The sequence below is a fragment of the Lolium perenne genome, chromosome 2 (genome assembly GCF_019359855.2).
Source record: "Lolium perenne isolate Kyuss_39 chromosome 2, Kyuss_2.0, whole genome shotgun sequence".
Classification (NCBI taxonomy): domain Eukaryota; kingdom Viridiplantae; phylum Streptophyta; class Magnoliopsida; order Poales; family Poaceae; genus Lolium; species Lolium perenne.
In genome coordinates, this window is record NC_067245.2 from 184,017,637 (window position 1) to 184,038,194 (window position 20,558).

Genomic DNA, 20,558 nt, shown 5'->3' on the forward strand with positions numbered 1-20,558 from the left:
AACAGCCAACACATTACGTCACTGTGGCCAAGGCATTCAAAGGCGCATTAAAAAATCAAATAAGTACCCGAAAGTATCTGTACAGGCACTTTGGAATGCCGAATTAGTGGTGTTGCTAAAAAGATTTTACGGCACTTTGAAAAAGTACCCCTGAGCGAACAGTTTTGAGGCACTTTAAAACTGCCTCTGAAGATTTTAAGAGGCACTTTACAAACTGCCTCCGAACATATTAAGAGGCACTTCACAAAGCTGCCTCTGATTTTATTTTTTTTACCTGTGAACTGCTTCTGAATATTTTTACCTTTGAAAGTCCTCTGAACACTTTTTAGCAATATTATAAAAACTGCCTCTGAACATTTTTTAGCAAATATTATAAAAACTGGCTCTCAACATTTATATCAGCACTTCGAAATGTGACTCACTAAACAATTAGATACACTTTCAAACTGTGTTTGAAATACCAATACACTGTTCAAAACAGTAGGGTGGGGGTCTCTTTCAGTGAACGTTCGGCTGCTTGCAATCTCTCTAAACTGTATGGCTTGATCCACCGGAAAATAAAAGAAAGAAAGTGAACTGATGGAGCAGAGTAGCAGACATGTAACGGACACAGATTTGGTGCACATGGACACCAGTGATCTCGTTTTAAAAAAAATAAAAAATTATATTTTTGAGTTTCAAAAAAATCTGAAAAAATGTGCACATAGTCAATGATGTATCCCACAAACGTGCAAAAAAATAATTTCAAATACTTACTATTTTGAGATACACAAAAATGATAAAATTGTAGATCTGAGTAGTCATTTTCAAATCTTCAAAACATATCAGATTTTGTCATTTTTATCTAACTTAAAATAAAAAGAATTTCGGATTGAGATTTTGCATGATTGTGGAATGTATCAATGACGGTCTTCAGAATTATTTTCATGATTTTTATAGCTTGTAAAAATATCTTTAAATTTTTCTTAACGTAGCGAGAGCACTGGAGCTCGAGAGCTAAAAGCACTTTTCGACATGTAACCAAGAAGATTAAGCAAGGTGCCCCCAGTCAGTGTTTGTCCTGGGTCCGCCACTGTATATTGGCCAGAATACATGACCTAGCAGCAACTCCTGTCCACTCCAAGTTATGATTAAGTAATGATGTGCATAGTAAGTACTACATGTTTGATTTAAAAACGATACCCTCAAAGGGTTGTGTGCACCACTCAATGCAGAGTTTAAGAACGGACTCCTTTTTTCCTTGTATATAAAACAAAGGCTCGGCAAAGGAGAAAGGCCTCAGTATCATAGGATGATGGACTGTGCATACACTGGAGTAATAGATATATATATTGTACAGTACGCACATACAACTTAAACAAATGTAGGTGTATATACTGCTTTCTGCAGAAATCCATAGGCGCACCCATGACAGTGGAATAGTGCCACGATCGGCATGACCAAGACCTAGCCAATGGTACAGTAGCATTTGAGTTGACTTTAATTCCTGGGTTGCCCCTGTATCCAAGCTTGCTGCAGCAGGATACCTTGATTTCTCCGGTGACATACGCTGGATTTCTGCCGGTCATTCTAATGATTGAAACGCAAGCAAGCGTGTTTGGACTTAAAAAACCTTGGGCCTTGACGTTTCGACGGATAAAAAAATAAACAAAGTGGACTGACCAATTCGATCCGGGGAAATTGTGGGGCAACTACAAGTTGCAACATCCTGCATTAAGAAAGGAAAGGAGTTGCTTCTACCGTTAGTAGGGAAACGCTTAGTTTAAAATCAACAACTAGGAATATACTCTTTATATGTGAGTGTGACCAAATCCCAACCAATGTGGAGCAGGACCTGAGTTGACTTGCACTATATAAACGGGCTGGAACCAGACAGGAATTGTTCCTAAGTTCATAAAACGCTTAGCTTAAAAGCAACTAGTGAGAATATACTTTTACGCGTGACCAAAGAGGCAAAGACCAAGTACCAAACAGTGTATACGGGCTAATCAGACGGGTTTTGTAAGGGTGATAGGAGTCCCAACCAATGTGGGACAGTAGGTGAGCTGATTTACGAAGTACAGTATATATACGGGCTAAACCAGACAGGTTTTGTAGATCTCACTGCTTCAGACAGCGTCTTGCTCTGTGTACGCAGGAGTCTTCGTCGATCCCATAGTCAAAGGGTGCCCAAGCTAGCTTGCCCACAATGTCGAAGGTAATTTGCTTCTGTCTTTTGGGGAGTTTCAGATGAACAAATCTGAGTACACATGCCATTATGGTCATGATAGCATCCATACTGAATATATGTGCTTGTGTTTTCGCTTTTGACTTACCTGCAGAAAATAGTTATAAGAGCTGACCTCATCTGCACGAAGAGCACGAGCGAGATCTTCGCAACTGTTGCCAAGATCAAGGGTATTTCTCTTCCTTCATCTCTATAGCTGTTCTGCAGTTGCAACCCTCTCTCCACCCTTCTTTACAGCATGTGTGCACTGTCCAGGGATCAAGTCCATCGCCACCGACCCGGAGAAGAACACGGTGACGGTGGTCGGCGCCGTAGACCCGGTACGCATCGTGCAGCAGCTCAGGAAGGCGTGCTTCGCCGCCACCATCGTCAGCGTCGAGGACGACAAGCCCCCGGAGAAGAAGACCCCCTGCCAGGAGGCCTGCGAGAAGGCCTGCAAGGAGCGGTGCGAGAAGCTCTGCAAGACCTGCGAGAAGGCTTGCAAGGAGAAGTGCGAGAAGGATTGCAAGGACAAGTGCGACGACTGCGGGAAGACATGCCAAGAGGCGTGCTGCAAGATGTCCCGCTGCACGCCGGGCTGCTACTCCAGCCCCTGCGGCCTGCCGACCTGCCACTACTACAGCCACGGCTACGGCTACAGCTACGGCTACGGCGAGCCCGTGGTACCGCTGGGATACGGCTGCTACTACGGGAGGCCATTCTGAGTCCAGTAGCCATGGATTCACTCCATTCTACAAGATTCCGCTGGAGCGTAGGACGGCAGGAGTATTAGATTTCGCCGTGTGTATTTCAGTATTTTGTTCATGCTCTGCTTCGGCGTTGTTGCCAATTGCTTTTCGTACAGTGATGTTTCACTTTACTCTGTAACATGTCGGCTGCAGCATGGTTTACTTAAGATTTGATGCTATGAGCCAGGGATTATTCAGGTGCACCGTGCCTGTTAACTCTTCTAATGACTTTCCTGTGATGCAATATGTCGATGACACCTTACTTGTCATGCCAGCTGATCCTACTCTACTGCAGAATTTAATAGACGAACTTGCCATTTCAGCAGGGTTCAGTATGAGCCGCTGCTTTCTACTATGAATTGCCAGCTGGGAGTCTTCCCCTTTACCTACCTTGGTTTACTTATGGTGCTGACTAAACCAAGAATTGGCCATCCCCTCCCTCTAGTTACTAGAACTGAAGGATGCAAACTTGTTAAGATTTCTTTTGCTTCTGCTGCTAAACTTTAACTCATCAATTCAGTGATTTCCTCTTTGTCAAATTTTTACATGAGTACACTCACTGTATAAAGGGGTCATTAACCAAGTAGAAAAAATGATAAATACCAATTACACCAAGTCTGATGGATGAATCAAATGAGTTCCAGTGTTCAAAACATGAAAAATGCATATGTTCGGTAGCTGCTTCGTTACACGACAAGATTTACGTGACCAATTGTGGTGTTACCTGGCTTCAGTACATCCGACCTGCAGAGACATCAGACCGTAGCTAGCATCAACAACTTGCAGACTTGCAGTTGCAGGTTGCAGCTGTTCCTTTTGAACCTTCTCTTCGTCATGACTGACGATCGATCGGAGCCACGTGGGCTGCACCATACGTGAAACGGGGCCGGGAGTGGAAACTAGCTAGCCTCGTTAGTGAGTTGGGCCGCACCGAAAGATACAGCCAGCCCATGTGAGGCCAGCCCAGGCGGGAGCCAGGAAGCAACCGATACGCTGATGGTTTAGTCCCACATCGACAACCGAGAAGAGTTCTGACCGGTTTATAAGCTCGCCCGTTGCAGCTGGTACTGTCCCACATCCGATAAAATTGGAACGATACAGAGAAGATTAGCATGGCCCCTGCGCAAGGATGACACGCACAAATCGAGAAATGGTCCAAATTTTTTTGAGATTTTGCACGCCGGTCCCTCCCCTCTCGGTCGTGCCCCTGGAGCGTTCATTCCGCCCCTGTTCTTTTCTTGATTTTGCGCTGCCTGTCCTTGTGTTCTCGAGATTTCTGTGACAGGTCTTTTTTTTTTCCTTACAGAAGCGTGCCTCTGTATTAACTATTCTCGCCCTCGATATTTTCTGAATTTCGTGCTCACTGTTTCTATCCCACGTATGCCCCTAAACCTTCCAGGTACACCGTCAGTATTAGATTTCTTGGTGCCCCTAAGCAGGCTTGACACCTTGACGCTGGCTCTTGTTCAGTTTTGCTCAGCAGCTACTTGAGCTTTCATCGCTATAGCCATCTCCGACGTGAATCCTCGCAGCCAAACAGCTGTTCTTCCCTAACTGGGCTTAATCATGGCTCATACCACAAGCCTCCCAACTAATCTTACTTATTTGTATCTCCCTTCCGCTAACCAACTCACGTACAGAGCTAACCAGAATGGCATGACGCGTCCAGGTCCAGTTCAGAGCTAGTGCTATCCTCAAGCAACCAAGTTTGTTAACAACTGCAGCAAGATCTATATTTCTTCACAGATACATAGTTTGCCATCCTACCGGCCATGCAAATTACATTCCAAATTCCAACAAACTACAGCTACAAACGAGAACCGGAGATATCTTCACAAAAGGATGTGCTTCCTGCTGTGGGCTTTCACTTTCATTTGATGGTCCACACTCATCAAGGACTAGATATTTCCAGTGTGCCGAACCCGCCTCGGCAATTAATTGCCCTTCAACTTCTCCCCCAGGATTTTGTTCAGTAGAACAGGACTCGCCTTACCCTTAGATGCTTTCATCACCTGGAAACAATTTTAAGAATATGATCAGCTCTCATGACTGCAGGGGGCAAACAAACAATTAGCGAGGGGAACATAGCTCCACGTTCAAGAATCGGCAAACCTGGCCAGCGAAATATCCCTGCAACTTGGTTTTCCCAGCCCGATACTGCTCGAGTTGCTTCGGATTGTCCGCGAGTACTTTATCTACCATGGCACCAATCGCTCCTGGATCTGCTATCTGCCAATTTCAGCAATACAATTTTCCACTGAGATAACCCAAGCAAAAAACTACATGCACTGAAATCTCATCATCTACAGTAGATGATGAGCACACTGCCGATCACATCAGTAGACCATGAAACAACTATTAACTATCTCATAACAATATAAATCAGAAAGAGCACATCATTTTATTTTGCTTTGCTTCCAGCTTTGACACTACAATAGCTGTTTGGTTGTTCCTCAATGAAAGGAAAATACCAAAGCGCAGGTGACACTGGTGGCAGAGGTGCAGTGATCCTATTTTTTTGAGACATCAAACGATTTTGGTTCAAAACGGTTTCAGTATGACCATATTACCTGAATCAAATCTTTTTCCTCTATCACAGACTTAACAGTTCCGCCTTTGGCAATGAGCTCAACCAGAATCTGCAAGAGCAGAACCGAAAATGGTATTATAAGATTATAACAATACGACTAGTAGCAATACTTTAAAGATAGTAAGTTTATCACATAACACGTCAGGAAGGCAAAATATTTCAGAATAACTGAAGTTCATTCTTGTGCATGCAATCTGAAAATATTTCACTAGTAGGCAGCAGTGGAAAGAGAGAAATTGTTTCCTTTCCTAAAACACTTACTCTTACAACCACTACCCGATTATGAAAAATCATTTTTTGAACTGAAAACCATGCAAATCTTCAGACCAAAATAGTACAATTTTTTTTTGTCAAACTCAAGGTTTGCCCATCATAACCAGTGCAGCAGCAGCGTAATCAAATGGAAGATACTGCATATAGCCAAGAAGTGTTGTGCGTACACAACAGGCTTTAACTAATTTACAGGTCCAAAAGGCGTAAAATACACCAAAAAATAGTTAAATGTTACCTCCTTTGCAATCTTCCCACTGATAGTTCCATTCTTAATCGATGCAATCATTTCAGAAAGCTCCAGAGGTGTTAATTTACTTTCATGAATAGAGAGTTTTTCATCCTTCAGATAAGCTGTCATGTCACCCATGATCCAATTGGCAGCCAGCTTTGCATCAGCGCCATGCTCAAGTGTAGAATCGAAGAAATGAGCAACCTGGGGCGATCATACACAGGTCACACTTCAAAATATACTTGGATAACAGCACATCCATGAAGTGTAATGAAAGAAATGTCAAAGATTATTACATTATCATCATTAGCCAGGAAAATAACATCTTGCATGCTGAGACCCATGTTCTCATAACGCCTACGCTTTGCCTCTGGAAGCTCCGGCAATGAATTACGAATTTCATCAACATACTCACTAGTGAGAACAACTTCAGCAAGATCAGGCTCAGGAAAATATCTGTAGTCAGCAAGTCCCTCCTTTTTCCGCATCGTAAAAGTTTTCTGAGGATGCAGAGAGCGAAATGAATTTAAAGCTGGTAGAAAAAGGCCAATAGGTGAAAACACGAGTTAGACAACAAGATGGGGCAAAACCTGCGAAGCTTCATCCCACAGACGAGTTTCTTGTACAATTTGATCAGCCTGGCTTTCTTTGTGAAGATGAATCTGCCGGGATATCTCATAATCTATTGCCCTACTTATTTCATTAAATGAGTTCATATTCTTTATTTCAACCTGTCAGAAATTAGAATTGAAAGAAGCATGTGACACCACATTTCCATCTTACTGTAGCAGTGAGTAGATAAAACTCAGAGAATTTATCTGCTTAATATAATGGTGTCGTTGTAATGTCCATGGTTTCTAAGACTTCATGGTTCAGTCCCAATCGTCTTAATAGCATAATTTTTTGAAATTCATGATGGGAACTTTTTTAAGTAACTTTTCCCCCTCATACACGCGTCTAAACATGTTTTCTATTGCAATAGAAGAAGACCGCCAAAATAGCGAGAAAATAACGGAAAACATAAACAAATATCACAAGCAGAATTAACAAGCATAAATGAAGGATTTTCATTCGAACCTCCATACAAAGAAGCAAACCTATGGGGCATCTTTGGTTCGTAGGTTTTTCAAAATGCAGGAATACAGAAAACATGGGAGTTGGATAATGGATGCCATGCATGTTGAATCCAACAGGAATTTAAAACACAGGAATGTGCAATACTTGTTGTTTAGTTGTGCCAGAGGAGAAACGCAGGAATTTTTTTAGAAGGATTGGGTTTTGACATCGCGATTACTGAAACAAAAGAAATTTCCATGAGGTTGAAAATTTTCCTTTGGAAGTGCATGCAAACTAGCTCATAGGAACAATTTCTATGCTTTCTAATCCTACAATCCAAACAAGCTCCGCAGAAAGAATTCCCAAGAGAATCCTCCAATGTCCGTTTGAGAAAATTTTGTATGAAATCCTTTTAACTGAAGAGGCCTTATAAGTTTGAGATATTTCTGCCATTCACTAAATGGCTAACCAAATAACTTCCTTATGTATGCTCCCTATTATAGCATGTGATGTCATGTTTGTATGCAATACTGAAAATATCAAAGACAATGTATCATGTTCCTATGGATAAAGGGAATTTATTATGTAAACTTATAAATTTGTAAAACGAATTTAGGCTTTAATGGACTAATGTGTGCCTCTGACATAAGTTTGTGTATTGATGAATTATCATATCATAACACCTCGATGCAAATGTTGTCGATGTCGAACATATTAATATAGAATCAGCTGGGAGTTCCTCAAACAAAAAACAGCTGGGAAAGTAAAGTCTTGATAATTACCTTGGTACCAAATTCTGATTGTCCAATAGGCCGGACAGATACATTCACATCACAACGGAGGGAACCTTCCTGCATGTTACCGTTGCCCACTCCCAGGTATCTAACAAGCCTTTGCACCTCAGCACCATACTCAGCAGCCTCTATCCCTGTCCTCATATCTGGCTCTGAGACAATCTCTAGCAAAGGAACACCGGCTCTATTCAGGTCAACCTAGCCAACCAGAATAGCAACCACTGATTAATAACTTTAAATTTGTACCTACTAGTGTGATGATCCAGTACATAATTGTGAGATGATCCAGTACACAATTGCATGATGATGAATTAGCTCGGTTTAATTCTCATGTCTACCTGTGATTTTCTGTCAAGATTGGAGATGTAAGTGTACACAAGTACGTGGTTTGCTTTTACATAACCACAAATGTATTGACACCTTCTTGTAGATTGTCATAACCTGTCTTCTTGTATCAGATTTGAGAAGGCATCTTAGGTTTGATGAAAGGCGAATACATAAACATATTGATCTTGCATTAAATGCAGTAAAGCTGCCCTTGTCAGATTCTGAATTTCAGTTGAACAGAAAGCTTCTAGACCAGGGGCCGCATATACATAAGTAAGTACAAGTCCCCATTGTTTAAGAAAAGAAAGGAGGTATCCCCAGCCTCTGCGTCAATAGATGCACACAGCCTCATTATATGCCCCATCTATCATCAAATGTATAAGAAACCTAATCCCCTGTACTACTTACGTTTTAAGTTCTAGGCAACATGTTTGGAAGAATTAGTCTCTAAAGTAAATTCAATGACTCACCATCTATAGCATTTATGAATGTATTGGTCTAGAAAATATGATGATGCACTGTGGTGAATGTCACCTTCCATGATTCCAGAGCCACATATCATGTAGCATATTATAGCAGAATAGCATGAGAATACAGAGAACATGTACTTAGCTAGGAACAGCAAGGCAAACCTGAGAGTAATTCCCGGATTCAGAGTGAAGCAGCTTGCCAGCATCTTCTTCCATATGAACCCTGGTGACCCCAAAACGCCTGTGACCACCACCAAACTCCACTGGAAGATCCAAATCAATGTAACCCTTCTCGGCAATGGGGATGTCAAACTGCGAAATCTGGTAGCCCTTGGGCAGGTCTGGGTAGAAGTATTGCTTGCGATCAAACTTGGATGTCATGGAAATCTGGCAGTTGAGAGCGAGGGCTACCTTGACTGCGCATTCAACAACCTTTGCATTCAGAACCGGCAACGTCCCCGGGTGGCCCATACAGGTGGGGCAAACGGTGCTGTTCGGGTGGGAGCCATAGTCGTATGGGCAGGAGCAAAATGCCTTTGTGACGGTTGATAGCTGGACATGGGTCTCGATGCCGATAACCGCTTCGAAACCTTGCATCTTCTGTTCCGCCGCCTCCTTGGCGGCCTGTTGAATCGATGTGGGCGCTGTCTTGGGGCTAGTGGTCTGCACGCCCTCCACCCTAGTTGTGAAGCGGGCTGGTGGAGAAAGTCGAGTGGAACAGAAGAGGCCTGCATTCGCTCTAAATAAGGCTTGTGTTCTGATCCCTCTGAGAAGCGTTAGCGCCATTGTGGCCAGTGCGCCTACTGCGATTCACAGTCTACTGGGTGAGGCACAACCTGCAAGAGGAAGGGAACTTAAATCTTGAATAGCCTGGATTTTCAGGGTGACATAACAAACCTGTAATAGCATAAAAAAAAAGTAGTACGGTTCTTTTCACTGGGGAGAAGGGCGAGATCCCAGGACTAATTTACAGTGTAGCCAGCATACTTTGATTAGTTTGGGTGGCTGCACAAATGATAAATCAGTCCAATTGTCTCACGGTGATCTTTTTTTTTGTTGTTGCTTACAGAACCAAACCAGTGATTTCCACCAAAGATGGATCAAGCCATGTTTGTTCTCCAGATGACACGGCAATCAGAATAATCAATCCTACAGTGAAGTAGTTTCTACCCTATGAAGCTAACAAACAAGTAGGCCCGTAGCCAACGAGCAATTAGGAAGTAGGGAGAAAATGCAATGTTACTAGAGGAGAGAAGGGCAGCGGGGGGAGGGAAAGCAGGAGTGGTGGGGACGGGAGCCGTACCTCCACAGCGGTGAGAAGGCGCGCCGGCCCGCAGACAGGGAGAGAGAGAGAGAGAGAGAGAGAGAGAGAGAGAGAGGGGCGGGGAGGTCGGGCAGCGGCCCTAATCTTCCAATTTCACCCAGAAAAAAAAAAGCAAGTTACCTCAGAGGTTCATCCATCCATCCATGGAAGATGTTGAAGACAGAAGAAGAAAGGGAGGAAGAAGAAGATAGAAGAACCTGTGGCGGCGCCTGGTACTGGACGGATAAAACTGCAGTTGGGCCTTGGGCTGCCGGTTGATCAGTTTTTTTCTCTTGTTTCTGGCCCAGATTGAAAAGACGATTATGTAAAGTTTCAGGTGGGATGGACTGACATGGGACGTCCGCCTCCCATTCTCCCACGTCCCTATTATCCCCACTGACGAAACTGAAGAAATCCTTCAGTGCTTGAGACGCAGCTGCGAGGCCGGGACGCGCGCGCGCGCGCGTGCGCGGCGGATGGAGATGGTCCCTGGCGCGGAGGAAAAGGAGGCGCCGGCGGTGCGGGAAGTCGCCGCCACCGGGAGGTCGCCGGAGACGGCGTGGACGACGGCATCTGCGGGGGGTCACCGTCGGGAGGACGTTCCAAAGAGGAAAGGAGGAGAGGGATGAGGTCGGGGAGATGAAGAAGGTTACCAGGAGCACGCTGGGATGGTCGGAAAGGCCGGGGAAGGCACGAAGCGGTCGCGGGCTTCGCCGGAGCGCGGTGGCCGTGGCGGGGGAACGACGATCGCGACGTCGATACGAGGCGCCTGGGCTCGATTCCTTCCGCCAGGTTGAAGAGGAGAGCGAGGCGGACGTCCTGGTGGGCTTGGATGGGCGCGGGGGTGGCCAGAACGTCGGGACGCCGGCGGTACTGTGGCGGCGACCAAGGTTCGCGTGGGTTCAGTCGAGACAGAGTGAGGGACGCGTGGGCTGTCCCTGGGGCTCATCCCACTCAGCCCGTACGGGATTAATGAAATTACGGGTCAAACGGGATTCCCCTGTTCTATTTTTATTCCGTTAAGTTCTAACTAAAACGAATTCAGTTTGTGTACAAACTGTTAGCCATGAGCTGCTGACGGTGACGGGCAGTGCCGAGTGCAATTGATCAGACCACGTAGCTGATGAGCTGACGGCCAGGCTATCCCTCTTCGCCGCCGCCGGCCGCCACCCCTCACGTCCCGCCTGGTCAACCGAGGGTTTGGGGCGGGGTCATGGAGCGCGGACGCCGTCGGTGGAGAAGAAGGTGCCGGGAAGAAGGAGAGGAGGGCGGGGATGACTCACCTCTGCCGGCGGCGGCCTGCTACAGGTCGCGGGGATGCGGCTTTCCTCCGTCGCTCGCGGGCGCTCCGTATTGGCTGGGCGCTCGGAATTTGCCTCCAATTCTATCCCCATCCCCAGATTCAACGCGCACCCAAACAGCGGAACTGGAGGCCCATGAATTAGGTAGGTAGTCTAGCACAGGATATATAAGACCAACAAGTCTGGTAATCTGGTTAGACAAACCCCTACTTAGATCCTACCTCTTCTGGTTAAGGTTAACCATGTACCGTTTGTGTTGAATGAGTAAAGAGATATAATTCTGCCAACCCAAAGAAAGAGATATGCTTTATATTGCCTAATAACGGTTAGGGGTGTCCTACCAAAGGATCACCAAGTTTATTGAAATCGTCAAGTCTCCCAACATTAATCTGATATTCCATTTATCAGCTTCTGTTTAAAACCACAGCTCAAGCCAACAAATTGGTTCATTATGATAAAACAACAACTATGTTTCCCAAATAAATAGCTTGCGGTGACGCCAACCAAGAGGCAAACACATTCAGCAGAAAGAACAAGACCTCCAAAAACAAACCAGTTACGCTTTCTCAGATTTAAAAGACAGAGACCATCAGGTGAAGTTAAGAACGGTGACTTTGGTCTGCTCATGCACTTTAGTACAAAAACAGAAAATGAATGTTCTAACCTAACAGGCAGACCCTGCTCCGCAGCACCAGCGGCATGTTGATGAATCCAGTACAAGAAAAAAATAGACCATCCTACTATCAGGCTATCACTTATCTTGTGTTGGCTGGAAATGGAAAAGGTTATCACCAAAAGAGTCTTACAGTTGACTAGGGCAGCCATTTCTCAGAATATGGAACATGTGTGTGTAAACACGTGATTTTAATACAGTGTTCCCTCAGAACTACATACAAAAATACCTTATTGCTACAGGACCATCTCATGCAAACAGATGCTCCAAAATAGCATTACACAGCTTGCGGCCTAAATTGGTGGTATCCATCACATGTTCTCCAACTGCAAGTATGTTCTGATTGGCCCAGTCCATGGTACAATTTAGTGATTCACTGGTCCAGCTACAACTTCACATACTTGTCAACATAGCCCTGAAGAAATGAAATAAATTGACTCATGGGTATCCAAACTTCAACCAACTACTAAATTAGCTACAGAGAATTTATGCTGAACATAAGGACCTGAATAAAGAGCTTATGTGAAACAATATGTCTAAGTAAAGTTCAGAATGTATGTGCACCCTTGCATAGTATTCTTTCAATTTGTTTACCGTATTCGAGAATAATAGTAAGGGAGTTCCCTGCTGAAATATAGTTTAATATATTTACAAGAAATTCAGGCTCCACAGCCAGGAAACCTAAAGAATCTGCAAACTAAAGTAACCAAAACCTAAAACTGAAACCTGCGACCAAAATAAAAAATAAAACTAGAAGAGCAAACAGTATGGAATGCCTTTGATCATCCTAAATCAACTCAACATCTCACCAATGACACGAAGAATTGACAAACTGTTAAAAAGCTCTAGCCTTCCAACCATTCCTTCTTGTCCAAATATTCCAACAACCCAATGCGGGCTGTGATTTAGATAATTCAAGCTACTTCCAAACTTGAGGAAATAAATCCCAGCCTCCCAGAATAAAAATGATATGGTGCAAAGATTTCATGACACTCCAGTTACAAAGTCAGAGTTTAAGAACTGAATAGCATGTAGTTGACAAGAACACACGTTATGTTTCACGCTATCAATGGCATGGCATGGCATGGCATACTTTCCACGATAGTGTTGAGATATTGAACAGATCATGTGACTTACCATAGACTACAACATAGTGAATGAACTTATTGCAAACTGTAAGCAAATGGCTAGAAAGAGTATTGGCAGATCCTGTAAACATACCATTACTAGTTTTGCCCATTTGCTTACAGTTACCATTACTAGTATTGGCAGATTTTGTAAACATATCATATGACTTACTACAGGCTACAACATAGTGAATAAACTTATGGGAAACTGTAAGCAAATGGGCAGAAAGAGTATTGGCAGATTCTGTAAACATACCATTACTAGTTTAGTCACTTTCCTTTGAGAAGACTGGACATACTGTCTAATCTTTGCTGGTGTTTTTGGTATATGATTGCCAGGGACTGCACTAGAAACTTTATCAACTGTTTTCTTGACAATCATTTTATAAGCCTCTCTGCTCATGTTTCCCTGCCTCCATGATGGCTTAAGGACTTCCTTAACAAAATCTGCAATAGCAACCTTAAAAAGCTTCATTGATCTGGAATCTTTACCCTTCTTACTTACATCCAACGACTGGTCATTGTCCATATCACCAGGGACATCTGAGCTCCAGTCTTTAGCACCTAACGGCTCAGGACTTACATTCTCCACCACACCTGTTTCAGTATCTGCTGCTACCTCTCCAACTTCTCCAACTTCTGATTCGGCAACAAGCCCGAGTCCGTGCATATTTTTACTCTCAACTTCTATGTTAACAAGTTTTGATGCATTGCGACTACCAGTGGCACTCAGATTTGCCTCCTGACCAAGATCCATCTTGTTGATTGAATTGCTTGAGGGTTCAATACTATCGAGCAGTGGATCATAGGGACCCCTAGAGGCAAAACCAGGATAAGATTGCTTCTGACGGCTAGGCATAACTTCTGCAGAACTTTCATTGAAACGAATTCCAGATCCAGGAACAGACTGACCAAAAGGACTAAGTGTATTGATGTGCTCTAATGATTTTCCTGAAGCGGACACAACTGCATTTGGGCTTAGAACAGGACCAATATCTAGAGTTGGGTCTGTTTCAAAGGTAGATGCAAATGGGTTGTAGTGTGGCTTGATAGATGATTTAGGCAGAACAGCATCAGATACAGGACCTAGGTCACTACTTCCTGGCAGATTTGATGGATATATCTGGAATGGGTAAACTATGTTAGCGCCCGAAGGCAAACTGCCAGGAGGCTGTTGCTGGCCATATGAAGACTGGTGACTTGAATAAGGCAGACCTACACCACCAGAAAACTCTGGCCGTCCATCTGGAAGAGGAACTGGGGCACTGTCAACAGGAAAAGGCCTCTTAAACTCGTCAGGGTGAAAGGCAGCAGGCTGCTGTTGAGAAGGAACAACTGGCTGGAGGGTATGAGGATGGAAATCCAATGGCCTAGGATGAGAAAGATCTTGTGCGGGATAGCTTCTTATCTGGTTCTGGATGAAATCATTAGCTGGTGCCATAGCATTTGGCTGAAACTGCATCTGGGGTAATTCTGAACTTGCAAGTAATGGTTGTCCTGGTAGCAAACTCTCTTGGTGTGGTGATTTGCTCTGCTGCAGATGAGCCCGCTTAGCAAGTGGCGACCTGCCTTGCCTTCCAGGTGATGAACTGAAATGAAGAAGAAAACACATTCTTAGACATCCAGAAGGGGTATTAATACAAACTAGATGACATTAAATTTTTGTAAGTACTTGCAATTTATGGAGATACACGGATGCATGTTTTAGGGAATGACACAAGGTCCAGTACCTTGGGGATGGACTGTGCTTGTTTTCTCCAGAAGGGCTCCGCCTAGCCTGAGGTGACTGACTGCGGATTCGTTTAGGCTGGATCCTCCCCTGCCTTTCACTCTGTTGCAGTCCAACAGACTCACTGCCACTTAAACTGTCTTTGACGGGATACCCAAGCTCATCTGAACTGTGTGTTGGGTTTCTATCATCCTTGAGTTCGTTATTTTGCGCTGCATTCATATTTTCCTCTGCATTAGTAACCTGGTGATGACCAATTTCAGTATTTCTATCACTTGGCTGACTCGGCTCATTATCTTGAGGCAATGGCACAGGGTTGCTGGAAGCACCAGTGTGCTCCTCATCCTCACCATCATCCGAGGCGTAGCCTTGTTGTATTAACTGCAATTGGCTCCCAGCTTCTACAGTCACATTTCCAGTTTTAGACTTGTCTGTGCTGCCAAGGGTGGACATGTCATTAACAGCCTTTGGCACGTTAACAGCATTAATATCTCCAGAACATTGGGCAGCAGCGACGGGGGAAGAATTGGCTACGGTCAGATGTACCCTTGATGGTGAATCCTCATCCCCTGAAATTGAACTTGATAGAGTAAATAAATGTAGAGAAATAAAGTCGACCAAGAATGAAGCTGAATGTAGGTACAAAACAATTTGAGAAGTCTGACTAATGGTACATTTGTAAAACACTGTGACGCAGAAGGTGGGGAGGATCCACTCACCATCCATATCCATATCCGAGTCATCGGACACAATTAGCTCAGTTGAAGCTTCCTCATTTTTGCCTTGAGGGCCACCATCCGGGCCGCCTTGTGGCTTGGCAGGTGACTGTGCAGTTGCAGGAGCAGCTGGCGGGGAGGGGGGCATAAGAGGGGGCGAAGATGGTGGTGGTGGCGGCGGGGGCAGCGGAGGGGGAGGTGGCAGGTCTTCTGGAGCAATGCTTGGTGGCCGCGGCGGCGGTGGAGGGAGAGACCCTGGCATGGGATACTGCGGAGGGGGCTGCTGCTGGTACATACCTTGCGGCGGCGGCGGTGGCCCTGGCATCGGCATATGCCCGAAACCCCTCTGCTGCTGTGGTGGCATTGGCATGTGGTTCATCTGGCCGAGGTGGGCGTAGGGGTAGGCCTGATTCTGATACGGCTGGTACTGCCCAGGCGGCGGGCGCATTGCTGGGGGCTGCTGCTGGTACTGCCCCAGCGGCGGCGGTGGTGGTAACGGTTGGTGCTGGAAGCCAGCCGTGGGTCCAGCTTGCGGTTCTTGGGGCGGGGGCGGGGGCGGTGGTTGCTGCGACAGCGGCGGCGGTGGTGGCAGCGGTGCGGCATGACGGAAGTGCGGGTTAAAGCCCCCTCCTTGGCCGTACATCCCAGGCTGGGAGTCCAAAGTAACCCTCTCTCAAATCTCCTGCAAAATAGTGGTAGAAGATGAGAAGGAGATAAATCGAACAAGTAGAAGGATACCCATTCCAGAACCCCAAACCCTATTATTAACGAAATCGTGCAAGGATCGAAACCAAGAACCGGGTGTGGATGTGTGCGCCAAGGGGAGGGGAGAGGGGACTCGAAATTACCTCCCGCGAGTTGGGTTCGAATTGGGATCGAAGCGAAATCTCCGGAGGTTCGTCGAGGGTGCGGAGCTCGCCGCCTCCAGAGTCGGGACGAACGGGAGGAGACGGCGGCGCGCGGCGGGCGGGGTTGGGATGCGACCGGCGGACGAGGTTGGGGAGTGGGACGGGTGGATTGGGAGAAGGAACCAGCTCAGCTCAGCTCACAACGGGTTGGGTCGGGGTGGGTCGGGTCGGATCGGATCGGCTTCGCGATCGGTCGGGTGCCCGCGTGGTATACGGTTCCAAACTAGGATGTAAACGCATCGGATCGCATCGGATATTGCTCTTACAATATTCTTGGACATTCTTTAGGACGCGGATTTAGATGCGGATTATATCAGATTACGGATATGGAGCGGATTCGGATCGGACTCGGATTGGAAGCGGATTATTAAGAAAATATACATATAAAAAATTGATGTATGCTTTTTTATGTAAAATATGTTTGTAATTATATACTATAGCTAAATGTACACACTTGTTCGTACAACAAAGCAAATTATGTTCTAATAGAATACATATTTTGACCGTTGAACTAACTATATTGTCTAAATATTTAGGATTGGGCTAGTTTTCTCGGATTATCCTCTTTGTGCACCTCGGATAATCCGCAAAAAATGGCGGATAATCCGTATCCGTCGGATAGTATCAATACCATATCCTCTACCGTATCCGCCGGATATCCGCTTGATCACTATCCGCATCCGTATTCATATCCGGCGGATTTCTAAAAATACATATCATACCCTCAAAAACGGATACGAATGCGGATTCGGAGCGGAAATTATCCGTACCATTTACATTCGTACTTCCAATGGCATTTGTGGTCTTCAAAAAGTTTGTACGTTTCTGCCGTAAATTCGAATTATAAGAGCATCTCTAACATGTGCCAAAATTTAAAATAACCACTAATTTGCGGGTTTGGTTATAAAAACAATGAGTAGATCCTGTAAACGAGGTGACTCGTAAAAAAAAAAGTAAGACGCGCGCAAAAAAAAAACGCTCGTGGGCCTGTGAATACAAGGGCTCGGAGGCCGAACTGAACGAGAACCCTCACTTGCATCATATCTAGGGCGCGTTGAAGTTTCACTCTCCCCACCCGCTCGCCCTTTCCCCTCTTCCGTGTGCCGCCACCAGACTCTATCACCGCCGTCGCCCGATTCGGCCGCATCCACCTACGCCGAGCTCCCCTCGGTTGCCCCACATCCCGCCCACGCCCTCACCTCCGTGGCCCGCCCGCCGCCGGGCCACCCAATTCGAGGATGAACTCAGCGGAGGAGTTCAACGACGTTGATTTGTATGATACGTCCTCCTCGGACGATTCCGACATCGAGGATCTGCTCCAGGAGGATGGCGGCGAGACCACCATCCTCATCCTCGATGTCAAGGAGCTGGAGGAACGCGCGAGCCTGCTGAATCGGAGGCGCGGCTCGGTGATTGGCCACAACTACATCCAACGAAAGCGTGCCCTTGGACACGCCAGTCTCATTGACGACTACTTCGTGGAGGTACCTACCTATCTGGCTCATCTATTACGTAAGAGGTACGTACCGTATGCGGCATAGTTTGTTAATGAGAACCGTCGAGACTTGCGAAGAAAACTCAACGTACTTCAAGCAACGTAGAAACGCTGCCGATGAGATTGGTTTTACCGCCTATCAAAAAATCTCGCCTACTATGAGGGTGATTGCATATGGCGTCCCTCTGAATTACACCGATGAGTATCTTCGAATTGGTGAAGATACAACCATCGAGTCTGCATGTAGGTTTGCTAGGATGATTATCAAGTTGTTTGGTCCAACATATCTTCGAGCTCCCAATGAAGATGATACAAAAAGATTGATGGGGATGAATAAGAAAAGAGGTTGGCCGAGAATGTTTGGTAGTGTTGATTGTATGCATTGGACATGGAAGAATTGTCCAAAGGTGTAAGGGTATTTTACCATTATCCATTATTTTCGTAACAATGACACCGTTGTTAGAGTAATTGGACTAATACATGTATATGAGATTATTCTCACGTATTAGCTAAATAGGCATAATGGTGTATCAATGGAACAAGAAGGTAAAGGGACACCGCCCACTTCGAAAAAAATGAAGACTCAGCCTCTGGCCGGCCTGTGGACCCCCTACATGTTCTGTATGTCTTCGATCCGCCCCGGTCACGGCCCAGCGCCAGGTTCGGTTTGGACCGGCCGGTCCGGCCTCACGCCCGGCCACGCCGGCCTGTGGACCGGCCTCCCTGGCACGCACCGGCTCGTGCTCTAGTGACAACCGGGGACATGTTCTGTATGTCTTCGATCCGCCCCGGTCAAGGTGATACGTCTCCAACGTATCTATAATTTCTGATGTTCCATGCTAGTTTTATGACAATACCTACATGTTTTGTTCACACTTTATATCGTTTTGATGCGTTTTCCGGAACTAACCTATTAACAAGATGCCGAAGTGCCAGTTCCTGTTTTCTGCTGTTTTTGGTTTCAGAAATCCTAGTAAGGAAATATTCTCGGAATTGGACGAAATCAAAGCCCATTATCTTATATTTCACGGAAGCTTCCAGAGAGCCAGAGAGGGACCAGAGGGGAGCCCTGGGTGACAAGGGATTAATTTGTCAATGCCTACGGGTTGTAGACTAGGGTTTAGTTTGGAAGTAGAGGGCAAGTAGATCTCGAAGGTTTCAGCCGAAAAGTACTCGACGATATGAAAACTAGGGTTTGTAAGACAATGATTCGATGCTTTCTTTGTCCCTCGGCTCCCCCTTATATAGGAGGTGGAGCCGAGGGATTCGTGATGTACAAGTTACAGAGTCCGAAGGTTTCTAACTCATCCCGCAAGATTACAAATAATGCTTCCTATTACAACTCTAGCTTTCCTTAATAGTATCTTGGGCTTCTGAATCTTCTTATCCTTCGGGTCGTGGGCCTTCAGTAAACCCCGGGTACCTTTTTCGGCAGGCCCATTGGGGATGCCTATGTCAGTAGCCCCCGAGATTTTGCTTGAATCATAGAGTCAGGGAAAATCTCCACTGTTTATATTTACTCGACAACTTTAAACTTCTCTATATTTCTTCATATGAATTTCTATATTGTACATGGATAATGGTAGTTGGGGCTAGTTCATCTGACAGATCAGGTACTAGTTAACTGCTCTAGTGGCAATCCGCAAAAACCTACTTCAAAATCACGTCCCTGGACATGATCTCGGGATACTGGTGTAAACTTCGACAGGTGCCGCTTAAGGTCTTACCATTCTGTCGAGTCACAGTCATATTTATCGGGTACCTAACGCGTCCGTTAGGATTTTTTTTCGTATCTGTTGATACGGATAAAAGTAGCAAACCGACGTCAGAGACGGCGCCACGCCACACAGAACGGATATGGGGTCTTACCTTCGCAAAGTTTTGCGGCATTCAGAAATTGTTCGCAACTTTAGCGTTCTGAGAATATATTGTCGAGTGCTTATTCGGCTGTTGGAATGGCACATTTTATTGAGTCAACGGATGACTTATATTGACCTCCCGATGGGAGTATATGTAGAGTTACTTATAACTCAAAATATACTCTCTTGTTCTTCTATCTTTCTTCTTTTCTCTTCTTCTTCTTTTTTTTATAATTTCATCGGGCACGCGAACAGCGCTCCCGATGGGAGTAGCCCCCGAGGCTACAGCCAAGGACTTGTGCTTGGGTGTAGGCTCCACGCCTTATGCCGCTATATTTTCTTTTCTCTCCCGATATTTTCAAATCTCTCGGGTGCGCGAACAGTGCTCCCGATGGGAGTAGCCCCCGAGACTATGAACAAATATTTGTATTTGATCATAGGCTCACATCATTTCTATTTTGTCTTTCTCGAACTTTTCATTTTTTTCAGAGTAGCCCCCGAGCGTTTGATCAAAAACTTGTATTTGATCAAAGGCTCTCCAATATTTTTTGCTGTCGCCTTTTTTATGAAGCTATTAAGTCGAATTTTTCTCTTGCTAAAATGATGTCATTGCTGACGATAGCCACGACCGTAGTTCCTGGAAATCGCGAGATGTTCTCTCTCGCTGCCTTGCGGGCCCAAATTACGCATCGTTCTGACACGTCGTGCAAGTGGGGGACACACGTCCTCCGCTTTTCCTGGTGCACGCACTGT

The 20,558-nt window shown here is 45.4% G+C and overlaps 3 protein-coding genes and 1 non-coding gene across 8 annotated transcripts; 2 read left to right on the forward strand and 2 right to left on the reverse strand.

The window, feature by feature from the left end:
- The first annotated feature begins 1,998 nt into the window (after positions 1-1,998).
- Positions 1,999-3,175, forward strand: LOC127334097 (uncharacterized). The gene is made up of 3 exons (XM_051360510.2): positions 1,999-2,197; positions 2,322-2,397; positions 2,483-3,175. Exons 1-3 carry the CDS (start codon positions 2,189-2,191, stop codon positions 2,929-2,931), a joined length of 534 nt encoding a protein of 177 aa, XP_051216470.1. The 5' UTR covers positions 1,999-2,188; the 3' UTR covers positions 2,932-3,175.
- An 840-nt stretch (positions 3,176-4,015) lies between these two features.
- On the forward strand, positions 4,016-4,120 carry LOC127337825 (U6 spliceosomal RNA). Its single transcript, XR_007874131.1, has one exon. It is a non-coding gene; the product is annotated as a U6 spliceosomal RNA (small nuclear RNA).
- Positions 4,121-4,644: 524 nt separating this feature from the next.
- Positions 4,645-11,395, reverse strand: LOC127334093 (glutamyl-tRNA(Gln) amidotransferase subunit B, chloroplastic/mitochondrial). 5 transcript variants are annotated; one of them, XM_051360505.2, is made up of 9 exons: positions 11,281-11,395; positions 8,857-9,530; positions 7,886-8,095; positions 6,638-6,778; positions 6,344-6,547; positions 6,054-6,251; positions 5,526-5,594; positions 5,068-5,184; positions 4,645-4,967 (listed from the first exon to the last, which is right to left on the reverse strand). In XM_051360505.2, the coding sequence occupies exons 2-9, from the start codon at positions 9,478-9,480 to the stop codon at positions 4,890-4,892; spliced, it is 1,641 nt and encodes a 546-aa protein (XP_051216465.1). In that variant the 5' UTR covers positions 9,481-9,530; positions 11,281-11,395; the 3' UTR covers positions 4,645-4,889. The 5 variants fall into 5 exon arrangements, with proteins under 5 accessions (XP_051216465.1, XP_051216466.1, XP_051216464.1 ...); XM_051360506.2 differs by lacking the exon at positions 11,281-11,395 and adding an exon at positions 10,651-10,913; XM_051360504.2 differs by lacking the exon at positions 11,281-11,395 and adding an exon at positions 10,216-10,324.
- Positions 11,396-11,841: 446 nt separating this feature from the next.
- On the reverse strand, positions 11,842-16,598 carry LOC127334092 (uncharacterized). Its single transcript, XM_051360501.2, has 5 exons — positions 16,392-16,598; positions 15,547-16,225; positions 14,829-15,396; positions 13,355-14,687; positions 11,842-12,386 (listed from the first exon to the last, which is right to left on the reverse strand). Exons 2-5 carry the CDS (start codon positions 16,184-16,186, stop codon positions 12,357-12,359), a joined length of 2,571 nt encoding a protein of 856 aa, XP_051216461.1. The 5' UTR covers positions 16,187-16,225; positions 16,392-16,598; the 3' UTR covers positions 11,842-12,356.
- Positions 16,599-20,558: the final 3,960 nt, after the last annotated feature.

Coding starts and splice junctions, on each gene's coding strand:
- LOC127334097 (XM_051360510.2), top strand. Junction 2,398..2,482: donor AACTGTTGCCAAGATCAAGG/GTATTTCTCTTC, acceptor TGCACTGTCCAG/GGATCAAGTCCATCGCCACC.
- LOC127334093 (XM_051360505.2), bottom strand. CDS start 9,480: ATGGCGCTAACGCTTCTCAGAGGGATCAGAACACAAGCCTTATTTAGA. Junction 5,185..5,525: donor AGGAAAAAGATTTGATTCAG/GTAATATGGTCA, acceptor TGAAATTGGCAG/ATAGCAGATCCAGGAGCGAT. Junction 4,968..5,067: donor AGGGATATTTCGCTGGCCAG/GTTTGCCGATTC, acceptor AATTGTTTCCAG/GTGATGAAAGCATCTAAGGG.
- LOC127334092 (XM_051360501.2), bottom strand. CDS start 16,186: ATGTACGGCCAAGGAGGGGGCTTTAACCCGCACTTCCGTCATGCCGCA. Junction 15,397..15,546: donor CTCGGATATGGATATGGATG/GTGAGTGGATCC, acceptor GTTCAATTTCAG/GGGATGAGGATTCACCATCA. Junction 14,688..14,828: donor AAGCACAGTCCATCCCCAAG/GTACTGGACCTT, acceptor TCTTCATTTCAG/TTCATCACCTGGAAGGCAAG.